Source organism: Typha latifolia, chromosome 5, assembly GCF_019914945.1.
Source record: "Typha latifolia isolate L0001 chromosome 5, TyphaL0001v2, whole genome shotgun sequence".
Lineage (NCBI taxonomy): Eukaryota > Viridiplantae > Streptophyta > Magnoliopsida > Poales > Typhaceae > Typha > Typha latifolia.
This window is the reverse complement of record NC_133090.1, coordinates 3,629,258-3,649,592: the sequence shown is the minus strand read 5'-3', so window position 1 is coordinate 3,649,592 and position 20,335 is coordinate 3,629,258. Positions and strand designations below refer to the sequence as shown.

The window sequence follows — 20,335 nt, the reverse complement described above, 5'->3', positions numbered from 1 at the left end:
GTTTCTACTATTTGATAAAAATGACATAATAGATGGCAACATGCTGCAGAGAAGAAAGAAAAGCTTATTGATGATTAGAAATGTGCTGAACTGAAATGCTCGAGCAAAAAATGAGATAATTTGCCAGAAGAAGCTGATGAATTTCGATGTTGGGCATAGGCGAACCTGCATGTGGCCTCTGGCCTTCTCACTAGTCTCAAAGGCCTTCTGTTGATTTTTGAGCTGCTCCTCTCGGGTTCTCTCAAATGTATCGTAGTCACCTTTGTAAGCAGTCAGCTTTTGTCCATGTAAATGGAGAATGTCGGTCACTACCTGGATAGTTTATCATCTTGTCATTTTATGATCCAAAATATCTTTTCTTTTTTCCCTCCTTGCAATGAGAAAGACAACAATGGAATATTCAAGATAATCGTAAAGAAAGAGAATGGCTGATGTACCGTATTCAAAAATTCTCTGGCATGAGAAACTACAATAAATGTCTTCGGCCATTTCAGAAGATATGATTCTAGCCACAGTACAGCATGAAGATCAAGATGGTTCTGTAAAATGATAGATTGCTATTAATGTTCTGTGGAAGAGCCATAGGCCCATAATTGATCAATTAAAAGAATTACCGTCGGTTCATCAAGGAGTAATAAATCGGGCTCAATAAAAAGAGCACGAGCAAGTGCTATTCGCATGCGCCAACCACCAGAGAATTCCCTCGTGCGTTTCCGCTGCATTTCTGGTGTGAAACTAAGACCCTGAAATTTTTGTATCCACAATATTAGCAGTTCAGCAACCAAGGCAGAACTAGATATGAGAAAAAGATATAAAAGAATTCACAAGTACACCAGCTAAAAGAAGGATGTTTCTCTTCATATCTATAAAAAAAATCATGAGATACAAATGCTTGCCTTATCTTTGCATATTTTCTTAGGCTAGGTTAGCCGAAAGATGGTTATCATATGAATAATATATAAACAGTGTACAAAATAGAGCATACATGGCCACAACAAACTTTTACCATTTGAGGAAAAGCACAAGTACAAGGGCAAAAAAGAACAATCAAAAGAAAGATCAATATCTGATAGCTCAGCACAATTAGAAAAGTTAAAAGCGAGAAAATCATGAAGCCTCATTGTGTAAAACTAAACTACTCTGAAAAATTGGCAGCATATGTTTTGGAACATGGCTGTGAGTCCTTATGTCCATATTAAGAGCATCTTCATATTTGGAGCCTTCTTAGGAGCAAATCTCACATTTTAGAGCCTATGGCACTCCAATGCATTTGGACTCTATTTTCAATTACTTATTACTACTTAATATAATATTTGGGGATACTTACCAATTCTAAATAATAAAAAAATAAAATATATTTCTCATTAAAAAATTATTATTTAATTTAAAAATAAATTTAATATTAGACTCATTTCTTGACAAGACGATCCCAACAGTCTTATTTTTGTTAAATCTGATTAATGAAACTAATTATACACTAAATTTAAAAAATTAGTGAATAAAAGAAAAGGATATAAATGAAATTTAAAAAGATGTATATTTTTAAAGGGTAATTTTGTAATTTAAGATTGTAACAGTAATTTAGAGTTGTGCTACAAGAATCTCTCTCAAGCTTCAAATTTAGAGCTACGCTGTAGTAAGCTCGAAATTTGGAGCTTGATTTATAATCGCATTAGAGCAATCTGGGCTCCAAATTTAGAGATTTGAAACCTGGTTGAAGATGCTCTAAGAATAGTTGCTCAAGTATTTTTCAGTATACCAAATGGAACCATCACTATTATAGTTGATATTCTTAGATCCTCTTCAATTTCAAGAAACAAAGACTGAAATACTAAAATCCACTAAAGAAAAAATATTATAAAATACTCAAATCTGTCAAAGAAAACAAATTTACAAGCTAATTTTATGAGAGTTTCATTTTCTAATGTTGAATGACACTTGGAAGACATGACCAACGACTTTACATGCCACCAGCATGGGGTTCTCATACTGAAAGCTATTTTGAGACACAAATACATGACCAACAAAAGGATAAAGCATATTGAGTGAGTAATTTGAAAACATTTATCTCGACATATATCAATTCTACTAAAAACTCAAAATGCAAATATCTACAAGTAGTGATTGATCTTTAACAGAAGTTCAACAAACATGGTAATTGCCATCAAACATAGCCAAATAGGAAGATACTCCAAAAGAGAAATAAAGACTCCAAAATAAATATTCAAGATCCCAAGATATCAACAATCTAACTTATCCAACAAAATCACACAAAGGCCTTATTATAGTAACAGTATGAGAAAATCTTCCCTTAGCATACAAGAACTCTTAGGTCACTATATTCATGGAAAAATTCCTATAGAAATATTCACTAAAATGTAAATTTATCCGAAACCAGATTGTTTAAAGAAACTGACCGCCAGAATTGAAGCTGCACGTGCCTCTGCAGAATATGCATCAATAAACTCGAGTCTTTTGTATATCTGTTCAAGTCTTTTGACAATAGCATCCTTGTCAACACCGCCACTAACTTTCTCTGATGATTCTACCTCATACTCTAGATCTCTCTTTAGCAAAAGCATAATAGTATCAGTACTTTAAGATGTTAAACCTACCTCAAAATGGAAAGGCACAGAAAAGGGAAGACGTAAATGTAGACAAGTAGTAACTGTTCTATGACAAAACAAAGCTAACATCATCCAACCTGTTGTGCAATTAGACGAGCTTCTTCTTCCAAAAGCTGAATTCTTTCATAATCAGTGTTCAAGACACACTGCAGAGCTGATGTATCATCACCCACAACTTCTTGCTCCACATGTAATATTTGGCAGTTCTTAGGAATACCATCAATGGCATGCATAGCCATATGCCTGAGGAAAGATGTTTTACCAGTACCATTTCTCCCAACAAGACCTGAGAGCAAAGGCAAAAAGGAGCTCAATTTTATAACGCAACAAGACATGTAATAATCAGTTTGCTGTTTCAACACAATAATCACTATTTTAACAAACATGTTTACAACAATTTAGTTGATACTATCATGGTTCAAAGTATCAGCCGATGCATATGGATATTGGCCCTTATCGATTCAAAACTAGAGCAAGAACTAGTTTTTCCTTAGTCTCGACCCAGTATCGGCTAGCCATAAAGACAAATTTCTGATTTTAATTTTATGTGACTTACATGGATTGCATCATAAATTGCATCTAACCTGAATACAAATCAAGACATCAATCATTGATCTCTTGATGTCTCGAGCACCATATTTTAAGTTTCCTTCTTATTTTTCTCCCTTTTCCTTTTTGTTGCAATCTTTTTCTTCCTTCACTCCATCCTTTTTCAGTTTTTTTTTTTTCTTTTGCCATTCTTATGCTCACCTCCGTTGCAAAGTTGGTTGTTAGCCTCATTTGCATGAGGCTTCCTGCCACCTCTGTCGTAGAGATGATGATAGCGATGAACACGGTTATTTACTAAATCTATCTGGAATTCAATATTATTCTTAGTATTTTTCACTTTCGTATTATGTTCTTACTATTTTGTGTGAGTAATCTAAATGTTCTTATCTTTGTTTTCCTTAACTTCAAAGACTTTATATGTTTTACATCATTTTATTTAGAATTTAAGTGATTAAAAAAATAGTTCAAAACTGAAACGACCGATAAAGTGGCCGAAATGGCTGATATGGTGGAGATTGCCAATACATTACGTTTTCTCCTAAGAATGATACCAATACTTAGAACCTTTCTAAATATCAATTAATTCATGACGTCCAATATCTTCTCTTAAACATATTATGTTTAATAGATGGATTGAAGTTTCGGCTGATTCTCAATCCAAATCATCCTAAATGGACGATCGATACATATCAGTCTTCTTGGCGGTCGATCCCAATCCAAAACAATACTTAGAATCATGGTTTAATCCTCCACAACTAATCTAAGCCATGGAAATACCTCTCAATATGGAAGTGAGGAAGCTGCATACATATCGCGCTCCATATATTACTACTTTGTGGGAGCCTTGTGCCCTAGAATGCCCTCTTTTAGCTACTTTATGCACAATGAATTCTCTTCCACCCCACTTTAGTTGTATACTTCAATGAGTTCATGGAGGACCAATTAAGCTGCTATAGTACTCTATAGACAAATAGTTCTAAATTCTGATATTACTATATCAGTCTGAAAAATAAAAACTGAACTAGGTTCAATAGTAATAGCAGAATCTGAAATTTGAGACACCAGTTCTTGAGAACACAATAATGCAGAGAAATAGATTTTCTCAACATAAATAAAATATAAGTCCTAATGTCAACAGATAAAGGGTTAATTGGTCTAACTTGTAGCTAACACAAGTAGGCCAATTGTTTCAACTTTCACAGTGCATATCTGCTCATACTTGAAGCTGAAAACAAAAACCTACTAAATCAAGTTTAGAATGCAACTTTATTTTCTTTTAAATCACTAGATAATACAGTCTTATGTCATTGCCGATATTGGTCATCAATAACTTGAATGACCGAAAAAACAGTCAAGCAATTATTATCTTACAAATTATGGATAAGAGATAAACAGTTTCCATCTTTTTTCCCAATAAAATATGAACAAATAAGAGCAGCTTATGTGATTGTTCTATATATAAATCAGCATTATGGGGACTTTTAACTTTTAAGCATAACATGGAGAAAAAGAGAATATCTGCTAGTGCATGAACACTAATGTAATAATCGAACTTGTGATGTCTGCCATGTGTGTCAATCTGTTAAAAAAAGAAGAAGAGCAGAAATACAAAAATTAAAGAACATCCAGGGGTGTACATAAGTTTTCAAGTATCTGTAGACTATAAAAGATACTCTTGATTAATGTCTTATCTCCTTAATATGCAATCTACAGTTCAGTGACACAAGAGCCCCAACTCTACCGAGATATAAAGAACTTCTCAGTCAACTCCTACCATGCTGTTGGCAACATAGTACATTGAAGAAAGACCATGAGTGCAAGTCAAAAGAACCAAAAAGAAAAGCATCCCAATGCACAAGGCTCCTGCATACACAGGGTTTACGGACTTGCAGAGGAAATATGTGCATAGCCTTACCCTCATTTATGAGGGAGGTTGTTTTCAAGATTTGAATCCATGATCTCTTGAATGTAAAGTGCAAGCCTTGCCATCATACCTAATCACACCCTCTAGTGAGGCCAAAAGAACTAGTGAATAGTGATCTTAAATTGAAAATCTAAGTTAAACTTTACAACCATATAATTAACTATCATTAATTCCATAGAAGAAGATAACTTAGCAGAATGTATTATCAGTAATATTCACCATAATGCCTTCCAAATGAAAGGGTCACCGAGGCATCCTGAATTAGATCACGACCACCAACAGTTACACTGAAGTTCTCCATATGTATATCCCTGACAGCAGACCCACTCTCATTTCCGTTGTGATTTACGCACACCATAGGCATCCCTGCTTTAACCGCCTCCATCTCTGCTAAATGTTTTTCATACTGGGCCTGCAGAAGACAAGTACCAGCAGACAACACATTAATTATGCCATAATGGGTGGCTGAATTAGGAAGGAAACCAATGAATCTTGATCTGAAACAAGAACATCCTATTAAATCCAGTGATAAAACAATTGATTGACCATGCAGGGAGCACATAACAGAATAAAGCGACGTTATTGTCTGTCAAAGTAATTCGATCATTCCTTTAAAAAATCTGATCAATAACATAATATCAAGATATTTAAACTATCATAGATACCTCTCTCTGCCGCTCATCTTTCCTTTTTCTTCTTTCAAGCTTTGCTCGATCACGCTCCGATAGTATTGGACCATCAAGTACCTCTGTCTGTTTCTTTGGGGTTTCTTCTTCATCCATGCCATCAAACATTCTTAAAGGTGTAGCAAGACTGCGTACAGCTTGCTTAGGTTTCACTAAACCATGTTTCCCAAATTTCTCGGAAAGCTTGCGGCAAATCTGCATCGTCAAGAAAAGAGAAGAAAGGAAGAGAACATATCAGAGCCAACTTAAGAAAAGTCGATTTGCAAAGAAAATCAAGTACTGAAGAAGTTCATCTTCTATAGAAGCTCTCTAAAAATTCTCTACCCCAAGCTAATGCATGGAATGTGAGATTAACAGTATGACAATGAGTGGCTTAACTTCCATGTAGCATAAAATATTACAAATACATTATCTTCTCTAAGCTCCTATCCAAATCGATCGTTAGCCATGATGGATGAATAGATGGTAAAACTTGATGTTAGTGCAAACCATGTAACTATCAGATAGATAGCCCCTCCTATATACATAAAGCATTGCAGTGCATTAACACCTCATAGGAAAAAGTAGCTTTACAAATTCCTCCAATTCTTCCATTTCTAACTTGCTAGGCCAAATCAAATTAAACCTCAATTTTCTTTTTCTACAATCAAATCAATATCTACATAGTTCTAAAGGTGATATTAGATTGCATCAGTCGCAGGAGACGAGAAGTTACAGGAGAATATGAACTGGGATATAAACAGATAGCAATAACTAAAGCCTTATAGCCTAAATTATCTGTGCATATTTCTCTAATTAGTCCATTTCTAACTTTCTAACCCCAATCAGATGAAACCTCTTAATATCATCACATCAACTAAAATAAGAAAATAACTCAAAATTCTAATCTATCGGACAAATCGGATCAACAACAACGATTATATTCTAGGGTTTGTTCATGCAATCCATAATAATTAAAGAGGCGACGATCTATGTAGGTACCGAGCGACACTCGGCATAGTCCTGGACGCAACCGGAGTCGACGAGGAGCTCGCCGAGGGCTTCGAAGACGCCGTCGCCGTCGGCGCCGAAGTCGAAGTCATCGTCGGCGAGGACGTTGATGACGTAGTCGATGATGGGCTCGTCGACGTCGTGCGCCCTAGGGCCCAATACATCGTGCACCACCGAGCTCGCCACCTCCGTCATCGTTCCGTTTCGCTTACTCTTTTGCGGCCACCAAACAAATGCTACTACTATGGCTTGGCCAAAGAAGACGACGAGCAGTTAATTTTAGACTTAATTATTAAACGGGATAAATTACACTTTTACCTTCACCCCTAGTTAAAGGCTAAATTTACTCCACCTTCTATAATTTTATAATTTTATTTGTGTTACTTCGGACCGAATTTAAAGATAATTATTAGATACAAAAGTATAGATAATTAGATAAGCTTTCTAATATATCTATCGTACAAATTAAATTTTAATTAATAAAAATATAATAAATATATTATAGCGTATTTTTGTCATATCTTTATCATCCGTAAAGATTTTCAAATTCTACCTCTTATTTGGTCAAAAAAAAAAGTGATGATTTTATTTTGGATATAACTCTAAAGGGTAAAGTGACATAAATAAAACTAAGTGAAGTAAATTTAGCTCGATTTTTTTTACTTACACTGATCACTTTAAACTTAAATATTTAACTCTATTTCTGACCAAGTTTTTCTAATTATTATTTTAGGAAAACTATATTCTTTGGAAAGCTTTGACCATCTCTCTCCCTATAAACTCAAACCTCAAAAAGAAAAGCAGTAACCCTTTTGTCTAATGGAGGAAGGAGGACACTCTTAGCCACCTCTTCCTCAGCTGCTATTTTGCAAGAGCAGCTTGGTCTGTGAGTGGCTCTAGATTTCGGATCGACCATTCACTCCCTCCCCTGGATTCATGAGTTCTCAAAGTAGCTCATCCATTACGAAGGACCTTAACACACTCTAGGCAATCTCTAAGACGCAAAAGAATATGTTCTTCGTGAAGTAAGATGCAAACCCCATGGACACTACAAGATGTGTCACAGGTCATTCGCTTAGTGTAGGAAGGGAATCCTTGAAGGCAATCCGAACTAATCTCATGCCCTAGACCTTTTAGATGTGTCGGAAGGTAAATTAAATTTTGTTTTTATCCGTAGATCGTAGTTGATTGGCACGGATTGTCTATTATAGATGCAATCAATCGTAATTCGTACATAGAAGATTTGAATAGTTGAATTCGTTCTTGGTTCAATAGTTTGTGCACATTTTATTATTCCGAATAATGGCTAAACCTTGTTATTCTTTCATATTTTAGGAAATCAATTAATCATGGTAGTTGTTGATGTATAAGGGTAAGTTTCTTGATGCCCTTTGGAATAATATCTGTGTTTGGTGAATGATAATGACAGAATCTTGTTATCTTAATGTTATTCTTGACAACTCTAGGTATGCTACCACAAGAATAGTTTCATTGCCCTTAAAATTATGCATTCAGCTACATATTTGTGATTAGCATTTGTTTTGAAGCAATGTAATTTGTCATGGTATGTGCATGTTTAATTGGGTAATGACAAGTTTTGCCTGAGTTAGCATTGTATTCTCTCTTCAGACAGTCAACTGATCTAGGTGAAAGAAATAGGAAATTATAGACTAGAGTAGAAGATCAATTTAACTCTTTAATGACTTCTCCATTGCCATGTATTGTTTTCTTTAGTTTTGCATTCTTTGAGACATAATAGATCAATCTGATTCTAGCTGAAAAGAAAGCTGTTAAGTCTAGAAGCTATCACTTATTTACAATCGGTGGATAATGCCGAACTTGAGGCCCTTTGTTCCTAAGAATCTCTTGGATTGTTCTTCATCTTATTACTGTATTGTGCCATCGGACTTGATCTATCTACTGAATTAATTTGTTGTGCTATCTATTTTAGGCAAAGTGGAATATTTGGATCAATGAGGATGCCTTGGGAGCTTTTTCCTGGGACGAGAAGCACTAGTAATTTGAGCTTGGCCAATGAAATTTGGCTTCTTGGTAAGTGCTATAAGGTCTCAATGGAGGACTCATATAGTGACGTTGATCCCAGCAATGGTTTTACTGCTTTCCTAGAAGATTTTTTGTTGAGAATTTGGATCACTTATCGTAGAGGTTGATATTGCCAATTCAGTCTTCAATTATATTTGCCAAGCTATATTAAATTATTTAATCATAAGATCAAAGATAAACAGTAATTATGGATGTTCCATAGGTTTCAATGCAATTGGTGATTCAAAGTTAATTAGCAATGTCAACTGGGGTTGCAAGATTATAAGCAGATCTTTTGGGTTATAGTGATCTTATTGCTTTGGAAAATTTTTGTTATGACCATTGCTTTTTCAACATCTATGGAGGTCTTAGCAAAAGCCCTTGTAGAATATGAGATGGATGAAATATATTTGTTAACTCGAGTTCATTCATTTTTAAGAAATATCACGACGTTACGACGTTACGAAGTGGTACATTTGTTCACATCTAGACTCTGAGAGTGATAAAGCTCTTTCTATTTTGCAATATAGGGTTGCTTATGATGATCCCATATTCATGTGCAGCCATATAATTCAGATTATATTGAGAGTTTACATCTCTTTGGGGATTCTGAGGATTGTGCTTCTCAAAACACAATATGATTCAACTTGGAAAGAGCTATGGCTTAGCCACTTGTTTGTAGCTGGGTCCATAACAGATGAAGCCTTAAATGCAAAAAAAACTTCAGTAATTTCTATTTGCATGAAAATGAAGATGAGTGAAAAATCCTGTAGAGATAAACCATCACTGGAGTCATCCAAATTTATTACCTAGAGGAAAACATTGTTCTTCATTAGGCTGCTTAATTGAGCAAATATCAACCTTATCACACAATTCAAAAAGGTGAATCATATCAAATTCGTGTCTTCTCCCATGTAGATTTATTCTTCGCAACCCAATTGCAATGGTCTTGTATCTAAAAATTAATTAAAATTAAGTGGTACATGGATGCAAAATGTGTGATAATATGTACTGAGGTTTTAAAATTATTAGCATTGTATAGATTTTTTTTCTTTGGGAAATTTCACTTAGGTTTTGATAATGGAGTTGAGCTTATATGAAAGATTGAAGTGCATTGTTTATTGTGATTGTCAACTAAAAACTTAAAACTTGTGACATTTGATGTAACCTAACTCTTTGGAAGCAAGGTGATCGGTAGTATTGATGGACGCAGCGAATCTAATAAATACTTATTTCTCAGTTTCTCTACGAGGAGCTAAGCGGCTAATCATCTTCTCTTCTTCTTTCTCTTTTATTTTCTTTTTCTAGGGAAAGGCGGCGAGTGTGTATTTTGATAGATTATTGATCCAAACTATATATATATATATAATATTCTACTAAAAAATTCATTATATATTAATCACGGCCACTAGAAACTACTTAAATATAGAGACTGTATGTAAATGATTAAAATACTTTTTTTAATTGAAGTTGAGATTGGAAGGTATTCATCACTTTTTTTTCGCAAAAAAGGAACTCTTTTTCTTGTATTTTGATATTAGATAACATTAGATAGCTTCTCAATGATTTTAAATAATGTATACGTAGGTAAAATTATCTTTTATAATCTAATATGAAAACGTTGTAATTAATTAAATATTAGAATGATAATTTTAAAAGAGTTTAACAGTTTCAGTGATAATTATTATAACATTTTACAAGCTCAGTGATAATTATTATAACATTTTACAATCTCAGTGATAATTAAAACATTGTGAAGAATAAAGTACTAATTATGATATTTGAAAACTTCCAGCGGCAATTATGTAACACTACTCTGCGAGTAAACTAAATGCAAAGTATAAAAATACCGCAAAACGAGTAAGCTTGGCAATTAACAAGATTCATTGTCATATCAAAATCAGGACCACATCAGAGTCCTTAACTAAAGAAGGTTTGTGTCCAAAAGAAGAGGGGAAAAAAAGCGAACTAAATCACACAATAGGAGGCTCTCTCCCCTTATCAAACACTGGGACTGGGATTTCCCCTCTCCTTAATCTACTAGCGCCTAATTCTTTTCCTCTCATTAGATAACTCTGTTCGCTTAGCTTCTATAACTCGTCATGCGAGTCATCATCGCTGCTGTCTGAGCCGCCTCCAGGTGCACCGCCAGATCTCTGGTAGACTGCAGAGATAATGGGATTGCAGACGGCTTCTACCTCCTTGAGCTTCTCCTCGTAGTCCTCTTTCTCGGCATTCTGGTTGTCGTCAAGCCACTCGAGGGCTTCCTTGACAGCTTCCTCCACCTTCTCTTTCTCTTCGCTCTCAAGCTTGTCAGCGAGCTTGTCCTTGTCGCCGATGGTATTCTTCATGTTGTAGACATAGGTTTCCAGTTGGTTGCGGGCGTCAATCTTCTCCTTGATCTTCTTATCCTCCTCTGCAAACTCTTCAGCCTCCCTGACCATGCGGTCTATTTCTTCTTGGCTCAGACGACCCTTCTCATTCGTAATGGTAATCTTCTCCGATTTGCCAGTGCCTTTGTCTTCTGCCTTGACATTCAGGATGCCATTCGCATCGACCTCAAAGGTCACTTCGATTTGAGGTGTTCCCCTGTTCCACATATCAATTTCCTTTATTTATTTGAAAAACTTCGATAGCAGACTCTATAGGAATGTGATGTAGAGTAACAAACCTAGGAGCTGGTGGAATCCCAGAAAGATCAAACTTTCCAAGCAGCCTGCAGTCCTTTGTCAGACTTCTTTCACCCTCAAAGACCTGGAAATTTTCAAATATAGATTGATGTCATACGGTTAAAAGTAAAATAATTAATTGTTTACCGACTAATAAAATCAAGGCTCAGCATTATTGTACCTGAATAGAGACAGTAGTCTGCTGATCTTGATAAGTGGTGAAGACTTGGGACTTCTTTGTAGGAATTACGGTGTTCCTTGGAATCAACTTTGTCATCACTCCACCAACAGTCTCGATCCCCAGAGTAAGCGGAGCCACATCCAAGAGAAGAATATCTGCAAGGTTTCATCACATTAAACACGAAGAATCATGACAGATATTACTAAAATGAATACCCTAAGAGAAACTTCAATCGAGAAAAGGCAATGAGTAAAAGCTCCAGGGGAAAATAGCAAGTACTATAAATGACGAACCTTTAGTTTCTTCACCACCCTCTCCACTTAGAATACTTCCTTGTACGGCTGCACCATACGCCACTGCTTCATCAGGGTTTACTCCCTTGTTTGGCTCCTTGCCATCAAAGTAGTCTTTCAATAGCTGTTGAACCTTGGGAATCCTGGTACTTCCACCAACGAGAACAATCTCATCGATCTGGCTCTTCTGCAACCCAGCATCGTCCATGGCCTTCTTAACAGGTCCCATGGTCTTCCGGAACAAATCATTGTTCAGCTCTTCAAACCTGGCTCGAGTGAGTGGCTCAGAGAAATCTAGCCCTTCATATAGAGATTCAATCTCTACACGAACTTGGTGTTGGTTACTCAAAGCTCTCTTGGCACGCTCGCACTCCCTCCTCAGCTTCCCAAGAGCTCGGTTGTCCTTGCTGATGTCCTTTCCATGCTTCTTCTTGATCAACTTAATGAAGTACTCCATGATTCTCTGATCAAAATCCTCACCTGCAAATCAATAACGGTCTCAATTTGCCAATAAAAGAAAACCGCTATCTACCAATGCAGCTTTGTAAAATATTTATACAGTTTTGTTACTTTTGTATCACATCGAACAATAATCAGGATTAAATTTCAAAGGAATATGACAATCATATCTTGATTGTATAATATATCTATACATGTTTCAGAAGCATCTGACTTAAAAGAAACAAGTATTTTTTTTATGAATTCATGTTCCTACAGGAAAGTATCTCACCTCCAAGATGAGTATCACCATTTGTTGCAAGAACCTCAAAAACTCCATTGTCAATTGTCAAGATGCTGACATCAAATGTCCCACCACCAAGGTCAAAAACAAGGATGTTCTTCTCGCCACCTTTCTTATCAAGACCATAAGCGATGGCAGCAGCAGTTGGTTCGTTGATAATTCTCGCAACATTTAGACCAGCAATGATACCGGCATCCTTGGTTGCCTGTCTCTGAGCATCATTGAAGTATGCTGTAACATGGGATGGAAAGGAAAAGAGAAATATAATTAGGAACTCTAAGTCAGGAATCTATAATTAGAAGATACAAAACAAAGAAAACAAAGATATGTAAAATGATTTCTTCCTTACCTGGAACAGTAACCACGGCATCTTTAATCTTCTTTCCAAGAAATGCCTCAGCCGTCTCCTTCATTTTTGTGAGTATCATTGCACTAATTTCCTCAGGACTGAAAACTTTAACCTCTCCATCCTTAATCTTCACTTGGATATAGGGTTTACCATCCTTGTTAACAATCTTGTAGGGAAAAAGCTTTATGTCCTTCTGTACCTCCTTGTCCTCAAACCTAAATGTATATGGAATTATTTATTATATTCTTACTTGATTCCAGGCTGTGAAGGAAGAAACTTAAGAATAATGATGCTAGGGAGAAGACAGGCTTACTTTCTTCCTATAAGCCGCTTAACATCAAAAATGGTCCTTTCAGCATTCACAGCTGCCTGGTTCTTTGCAGCCTCACCAATCAATCTCTCACTATCTGTAAATGCCACCCATGATGGGGTGATACGGTTTCCTTGGTCATTGGCAATAATCTCAACATGACCATTCTTGTAGACACCAACACAAGAGTAAGTGGTGCCAAGATCTATTCCAATTACTGTTCCAAGCTTGGTAGCTTCCTCTTTTGCAATTGAAAAGGCAAACAATCCTGACAATGCAAAGATTACGTTGTTCATTATGGAAACAAGGATACCTTAGTTTTGCTTTTGTTGTTTTTAGATTCAACATAGCAAAGATAACGGTGTTTAATATCCAACACATAAATTGACAGGAAAATTGGAAAAATTTGTGAAACACAAAAGTTCTCAATTATAAATTTCATATCTAGAATACTTGGAAGTTAAAACTATTATAATATCCATAGAACCAATCTACCACCATTTGAAGGTTAGCTGAGCGCTAGTGACGACATAACTCTTTAAAGAATTAGCTTGAATCAAATAATTGAAATAAACCTCAGCTGTTCATCTATATTCTTATCACATTATCAAGCAAGATATTTCAGATCGGACCCTCAAAAGGTAAATCTAAGAAAGATAAACATGAACAGCAGATCCAGGAACATATTATGAACAATCTTTTTTCTGTCATTTCACCCCAATAAATACGTAGCAAACAAGCAGTATTACTTAAAATCTGATCTATAAATTATTCAACATCCCAAAATCCAAGTTCTCAACCGGTCATCCATGGTTCAGTCAAAAAGAAAAACATAAAAGAAAACCCGAGGTGTACAGACACACGTATACTTATAGCAGGACAAAATGCAGAGCATGAAAAGTAAAATTAAAAAATAACGCTCACTAAGCGCTCAAGCTCAAGCGATCGTGCAACGCCTGAAAATATAAATGTATCAAACATTTGTGCCTAATCAACTCGGATCATAAAAAGAACTAGAATGAAATGGATCAGATGAACAAACACAGATCAAAATCCCTCCCAACAAGAACAAAATCAAGTTGATGGATTACGGATCTAGATAAAAGAAACGAATCCTAAATCAAATCAGATCAACTACATGCACTACGTTCGTCACACAGATCAAAACAAGTAATCAGATCCAAAAAAAACACACTAAATCAGATCGAGAATCAGCTCCATTACCTGCAAGCAAGACTCCTAGCAAGATCACGGATCCTCGATATCTCACCGAACGATCCATAGCTCCTCCTTCACGAACTCTCTCTCTCTCTCTCTCTCTCTCTCGGGTCTTTTTAAACACGGGTGCGATCTGGGGCTCAACTGCAATTTATAGATCTCTTGGGGTCCGCGAGAGGTTAGGGTGGGACACATATGATGCGCTTCGGCCATCCCGGAGGAAGGAACATGTCATCGCAATGACGTGGACCAATAGGACCGCTGCAATGACGGGCCATAACCAATGGGAGCGTGCCTCGTTGCTGGGATAATAAGAGCCGTCCATTCGTTGATCTAGCGATCTTGAAACCTTGCACGCGATCGTGCGATAATATGTAATAACGACATGACGTCGCCGACTTCTATTGGTGGAACTTCGGAATTTATTATGAAGTCGGTGGATTGTGGACCTTTACCGACTTCTAGCTCCGCAAACCCAACCCCACGAAGAAATGTATCACGTATTAATTTCAATGTAAATTTCAAATCACCCCCTGTGATTGTCCCTAAATTAAACTTATCTCAAACCGTTAACCTTTTCTTATTCAAATTTAAGATAAAAAATAAATAAAAATTATTGTAATGCTCACTATAATATTAATAATTCTTTTGAGTACATATGAAACTTCTACCTATATTATTAAAATGATTGAAAATTTTCATTTCACGATTATATATTTAACGGTTTGAGACTTATATTCTTTTATATAAAAAGATAGAAGAAATTAAATATATATCTTGTTTTGATTTAAATAATATCATACAATAAATAAAAATAATGGAAGCATAGGCAATTCAATATTTTAATATTTATTACGGTGAGAAAATTTCCTCTAAGCATTTTTTACTCTTAATTTTATGTTTAGCTTATCAAGTTGGTATCTTGCGCATAATAAACTAAATAAGAATAGTTACATCTAAACCTCTTTCTTTTTTGGAAAAAAATCACTGAAATGTTCATTTTCATCTGTTGGCCTTTAAAATTTTTAAAAGATAATATGTGAATGTCACTTGATTCATTTTAGACTCTATGTCTCCTTTGCTTTGAGTTTAGGAACCCTCTCTTAACTAGTTTAAGGACCCTAAACTAGTTTACGTATTTTATGATTCAAAAACTTGCTTTTGAGGTTTTTGTAATCCGACCCCTCATTTTCTCATATAATTCTTATTTAACACCTTGAAGTTATTTTAACTAACATCACTAAAAGACCATAATATTTTATCTTATTTTCTATATCTTTTCACCATCTTTTTCACCTATCTTCTTCACCGTTACTACTATTGTGGACGATGCCACCACCTTTCCTTATCTCCCCCTCCTCCTTTTCATCCTCTACCTCATTTTCTTCTTTGGAAAGGAAAAAATAATGAAAAAAAACAGGAGAAATTTAACTATTTATAAATTATTTTGTATATTATAACGGAATATTTATTTTTTAATACCGTCTAAATTAACTCAGGGTGTTAAATAAGAATTATATGGGAAAATGAGACGTTGGGTTATAAAATCCTTAAAAACGAAGCGTGAATCACAAAATAGATAAAATATAGAGTTCGATTTCTAAAAAATTATAAGAGTTTGAGTAAAAAAAATATTTACTAAAAAATGAGATTAACTAATTGAGTTCGAGGCTTATCTTAAATAAGAAAAGACATAAGAGTTAAGAATAAAATAATCATCTAATATTTTTCATTAACACGGAGCAAAAATTTTCTATAGTTTAGAATATTAAGGGTTACTAAAAAGGAAATAGAGAAGTAAAAGAAAATATTAGTCTACGTGTAATCAATTTTTTTTTAAACTTATTAGTTTATGTTCTAATATTATGATCCGAAATATTGTTCTTACTTTTTACATAATTGCAACTAAAATTTTAAAATGTTATCATAATTATTACAAATATACTATCATAATTGCCATTCTTATTTTTGAGTAATTTTAAAATTATCATTATTGTAGGTTTTTAATAAAAATATTCACAAAAAATTCATAATAGATAGTTACTAAAGTTAACAATTACATAACACGACTAAAATATATTCTTCTTTTTAAAATTTATAGTGTAAAATAAATTTGATCTCTGATTAGTATTATGATATTGTGTAATAGTAAATAGTTTTTAATTTATTTTAAATAATTAATATTAGAGCTCTCAATAATTTGGGTGGCGATTAAATCCCTACTCTTATTTAAGATATTATTATTTATTGCATCGTCGAGTAAACCTACTCTGCCCAAACAAAATAAATAAATAAATAAATAAAGAAAAATAATCATCTTGCAACTTAATCTTAAATGAAATCCGACCACACTTATCGCGCTCGCCAACAAATCCTCTTTTCTTCTAGCTTTTTCTCTCGTCGACTCCGATATCAATTTCTCTAGGGTTCCTCCTCCGTCGAGAGGTCTCTGGGCTTCTTCTTCTCCGATCCTAGAGATCCTCTCCTCCTCCTTCCATGGCCGCCGCCGCCGCCGCCGTCGTCGAATCCCTCGCTGTTCCCCGCCGTCGCCCTTCTTTTAGAATGGGCTCGGCGAACGTCTCGGCCATGGCACCGGTTTCCTCTCTACCCCGACGCGGTGGAACCGCTCTCGTGCCGAACTTCAAGGGTCTGAGGATCACCCGCCACCAGTGGAGGGTTGCGTCGGCGGCTGGTGCGGCGCGGGCCAAGATTGCTCGCCGTGGGATGGTGGTGTGCGAGGCTCAAGGGACCGCTGTAGATGGTAGAGTTTACTTTTTTCCGATTCTTTTAGGCTATTGATTTGGTCATTCTTTTATTGTTTGCTAGATTTTTACTATGGAGTTGGATGTGGTAAATTATTCTAGTCATTTCTTGAATAATATAGCTTAGTAGGGACTCATGTAGTTTGTATGTTGGTAGTATCATTTGTGGTCCATAGGGACGGGATTGGTAATATGGTAAATTAATTCCTTTTACTTGAAGTTATTTTGCATGGGCTTTCATGGTAAACTTATTTCTCCTAGTAAACTTGTATTCATTTATTAAGCTTTTGACCAAACTACTGCTACAGGAAAGTTTACCAAACTACTACATTATTCAAAGTTATTCATAACTACTACAACTTTGGCAGCTAAGCGCCATGTCGAGAATCGCTGTAGACAGCGATTCCTGTACTACTTTTCTTTTCTTACATTGTAAATATCATTCATTTTCATAAGTATAAACCATTGCCTGAAAGAGCAATTTATTTTATATATAAACCACTGTCTGAGAGAGTGATTTACTTTATATATAAACCATTGTCTGAGAGAGTGATTTACTTTATATATAAACCAATGTTTGAGAGCGCGATTTACCTTATATATAAGGTGCTGTCTGAGGGATCGATTTACATAGAAAATAACAGTTTTCCATTATATTAGCAAATTGGTAAATCTATTAAGAATTTCTGTCCCCGACAGTTATTTTCCACATGGTGCTTAGCTGGCAGAAAATGCAGTAGTTTTAGAATAAGTTTGGATAATATAGTAGTTTGGTAAATATGTTTTCTTATAGCAATAGTTTGGTTAAAAACTCTTCCTTTATTTATGTTTTAGAAATTTAGAATGACATCTTGATATTAGGAATTTGGGATAGTTTGGCTGTATATTATTGCATAGATGTTACCATGGAATAGTTTGTTTAATTTCTACAAAATGTAGGGATGCAAGCCTAAACCAGAAACTCATCAAATGGGGTTAATTTATAACAAATCAAAAGCAACTCCATTTGCTGGCTCATCTTTCAGTTTCAATGACTTGTGTGTATGTAGAACTGTAGAAGGCACTCGGATTTCCATAACTACGTCATATTAAGTAAAAAAATATTCTTGTTCGATAATTTTTCTTAGAATTTCCACATTAGAAATTAGTTGGTGCAAGGTATGCCAGGCCAACCAAAATCTCTTTTTTGATTTTCTGTAATGATACATCTATAGAAGATCTATTAATGGGCTTTGATTTATATAAGAACCTTTGCTCATATTTATAGTTCCCGATGTGACCACCTCTACGTGGCAGTCACTTGTTTTGGATTGCAAAGTTCCCGTTCTTGTTGAGTTTTGGGCTCCATGGTGTGGTCCCTGCAGGATGATGCATCCTCTCATTGGTAAGTTGGCCAAGGCATATGAAGGAAAACTGAAGTGCTTGAAGCTCAACACTGATGAGAATAAAGATATTGCGACAAGGTATGGAATCAGAAGCATCCCGACTATCCTAATATTTAAGAATGGCGAGAAGAAAGATGCAGTAATTGGAGCGGTTCCAGAAAGCACTTTAGTGACATGCATTGAGAATTATGTAAGGTAAGTTTGGATAATATTTGCTCTGTATATTTGGTCTGATGTTACTGTTTCTAGTCTTCCTTTATTGATGTTCCGGTTCACTTTGAAAAAAGTCAGATGACAAGGTGCTTCAATCTTATTATTATTTGAAAGTGGGGATAGTCTCTATGTAGTCTAAATAGACTTTAATTTAAACTTCATCCAACTGTCTATATATAAAGATCATGCTTATACTGCTTAATCTAATGATTTTTTTTAATTCCTAGTATTAAAAAGATTATCAGTACCGGTTATTACATCTTTGGGGCAAGCTTCTGTTCTTAGAACTCTCGTGATTCATATTGATATATATTTCACTACCGGAGTGTGGTGATACATAAGTAGCAAACAAAATAGATAATTCTCCTCCCTGCACTTGTCTCCCTAGATTCGAGGTTTGTCTCCCTTTCTGCTTAGTCAAAAGTTTAATAATCAGTGAGCGCGTATGGTGTTATGTAGCATCTATCCCTATGAATGGTGGGAAGTATATTACTTTGTGAAGAGTTGTTCTGTCATCTGTGACAATGGCACCCATGATCATTTAGTTCTCTGTGCAACAGAACTTAGCATAGGCTACTTGTCACTTGGTGAAGCTTTTGTTTCTCTATGAGTTTTCTGCCGGTGTACTTAATAGTTTTCATTTTCTAACATTTTTTTACCTTCTTACAAGTTTTTGCTTTACCTTTGATTTGCCTGGATCTGTCACTATGAAATGAACATCATATCTTCTCAAATCTCGACATCTTTGTGATACTTGAAGCTTGATACCTTTTTTGTGCTTGTGATAATACATTTTCTGCATGTTGGTTGGAAACATATGCCTCTAAGAGGAGTTGTGGACTGTTCTAGATTTTATCTATTCAGTTGCTATGGATTGTGATTACATTGCCTCTCAGAAGGTACTATTTTTCTCTTCATGGTGTAGTAGTACCTGCAACAGTCTAATTATATTCAGGGTTCAAAATATTTTAAGAGTCAATAGTGCATAACTTGTTTTGTGCTAGTGTTATATTGGTACAGTTATCGAAGACTAGTTGCAATACTCGCAAACGAAATATAATTCAACCCATGTTATGAAACATGTGCGATCTTTCTTTTCTTTTTTCTTTTTGCCCTAACCTAGTTCTAGATTACTGAAATAAACTTTATCATTTCAAATCACTATTATCATCTGAGTTTTGGCTGCTGTTCTCTATAAAGATCATGTCATAAGTAGTTTTGAGACCTAATTATTTGTCATTAGGTCTTTCTTTTGCCTTCTATAGCTATCTCTTTGCTCACAGATTCACTCACCAGGTCTTCTTTCATATTTAGGTAGATAAATTGAAGCTTCTTAATTATGATGTTAATCAAATATTCATGCCATCTGCTGTACCCGTAGAATGGGAAAGAAG

General features: G+C 35.2%; 3 protein-coding genes and 1 long non-coding RNA gene across 4 annotated transcripts; 2 read left to right on the top strand and 2 right to left on the bottom strand.

Annotated features, from left to right (window-relative positions):
• Window positions 1-12: 12 nt before the first annotated feature.
• On the bottom strand, window positions 13-7,079 carry LOC140788441 (ABC transporter F family member 3; the record flags this gene model as incomplete). The annotated part of the gene is made up of 8 exons (XM_073137687.1): window positions 6,768-7,079; window positions 5,766-5,981; window positions 5,320-5,512; window positions 2,705-2,913; window positions 2,418-2,567; window positions 615-743; window positions 438-539; window positions 13-312 (listed from the first exon to the last, which is right to left on the bottom strand). Coding segments are annotated over exons 1-8 (1,503 nt in total), but the record flags the coding sequence as incomplete, so codon positions are not given.
• Window positions 7,080-7,566: 487 nt separating this feature from the next.
• Window positions 7,567-9,019, top strand: LOC140789333 (uncharacterized). The gene is made up of 2 exons (XR_012109153.1): window positions 7,567-7,925; window positions 8,728-9,019. It is a non-coding gene; the product is annotated as an uncharacterized lncRNA (long non-coding RNA).
• A 1,647-nt stretch (window positions 9,020-10,666) lies between these two features.
• On the bottom strand, window positions 10,667-14,740 carry LOC140788830 (luminal-binding protein 3-like). Its single transcript, XM_073138300.1, has 8 exons — window positions 14,588-14,740; window positions 13,367-13,631; window positions 13,054-13,268; window positions 12,693-12,935; window positions 11,963-12,442; window positions 11,670-11,824; window positions 11,491-11,573; window positions 10,667-11,408 (listed from the first exon to the last, which is right to left on the bottom strand). Exons 1-8 carry the CDS (start codon window positions 14,643-14,645, stop codon window positions 10,910-10,912), a joined length of 1,998 nt encoding a protein of 665 aa, XP_072994401.1. The 5' UTR covers window positions 14,646-14,740; the 3' UTR covers window positions 10,667-10,909.
• A 2,174-nt stretch (window positions 14,741-16,914) lies between these two features.
• LOC140789694 (uncharacterized) lies at window positions 16,915-19,054 on the top strand. The gene is made up of 2 exons (XM_073139485.1): window positions 16,915-17,342; window positions 18,611-19,054. Exons 1-2 carry the CDS (start codon window positions 17,078-17,080, stop codon window positions 18,925-18,927), a joined length of 582 nt encoding a protein of 193 aa, XP_072995586.1. The 5' UTR covers window positions 16,915-17,077; the 3' UTR covers window positions 18,928-19,054.
• Window positions 19,055-20,335: the final 1,281 nt, after the last annotated feature.

Coding starts and splice junctions, on each gene's coding strand:
- LOC140788830 (XM_073138300.1), bottom strand. CDS start 14,645: ATGGATCGTTCGGTGAGATATCGAGGATCCGTGATCTTGCTAGGAGTC. Junction 12,443..12,692: donor TGGTGATACTCATCTTGGAG/GTGAGATACTTT, acceptor ATTGATTTGCAG/GTGAGGATTTTGATCAGAGA. Junction 11,574..11,669: donor AGACTACTGTCTCTATTCAG/GTACAATAATGC, acceptor GAAAATTTCCAG/GTCTTTGAGGGTGAAAGAAG.
- LOC140789694 (XM_073139485.1), top strand. CDS start 17,078: ATGGCCGCCGCCGCCGCCGCCGTCGTCGAATCCCTCGCTGTTCCCCGC. Junction 17,343..18,610: donor TCAAGGGACCGCTGTAGATG/GTAGAGTTTACT, acceptor TCATATTTATAG/TTCCCGATGTGACCACCTCT.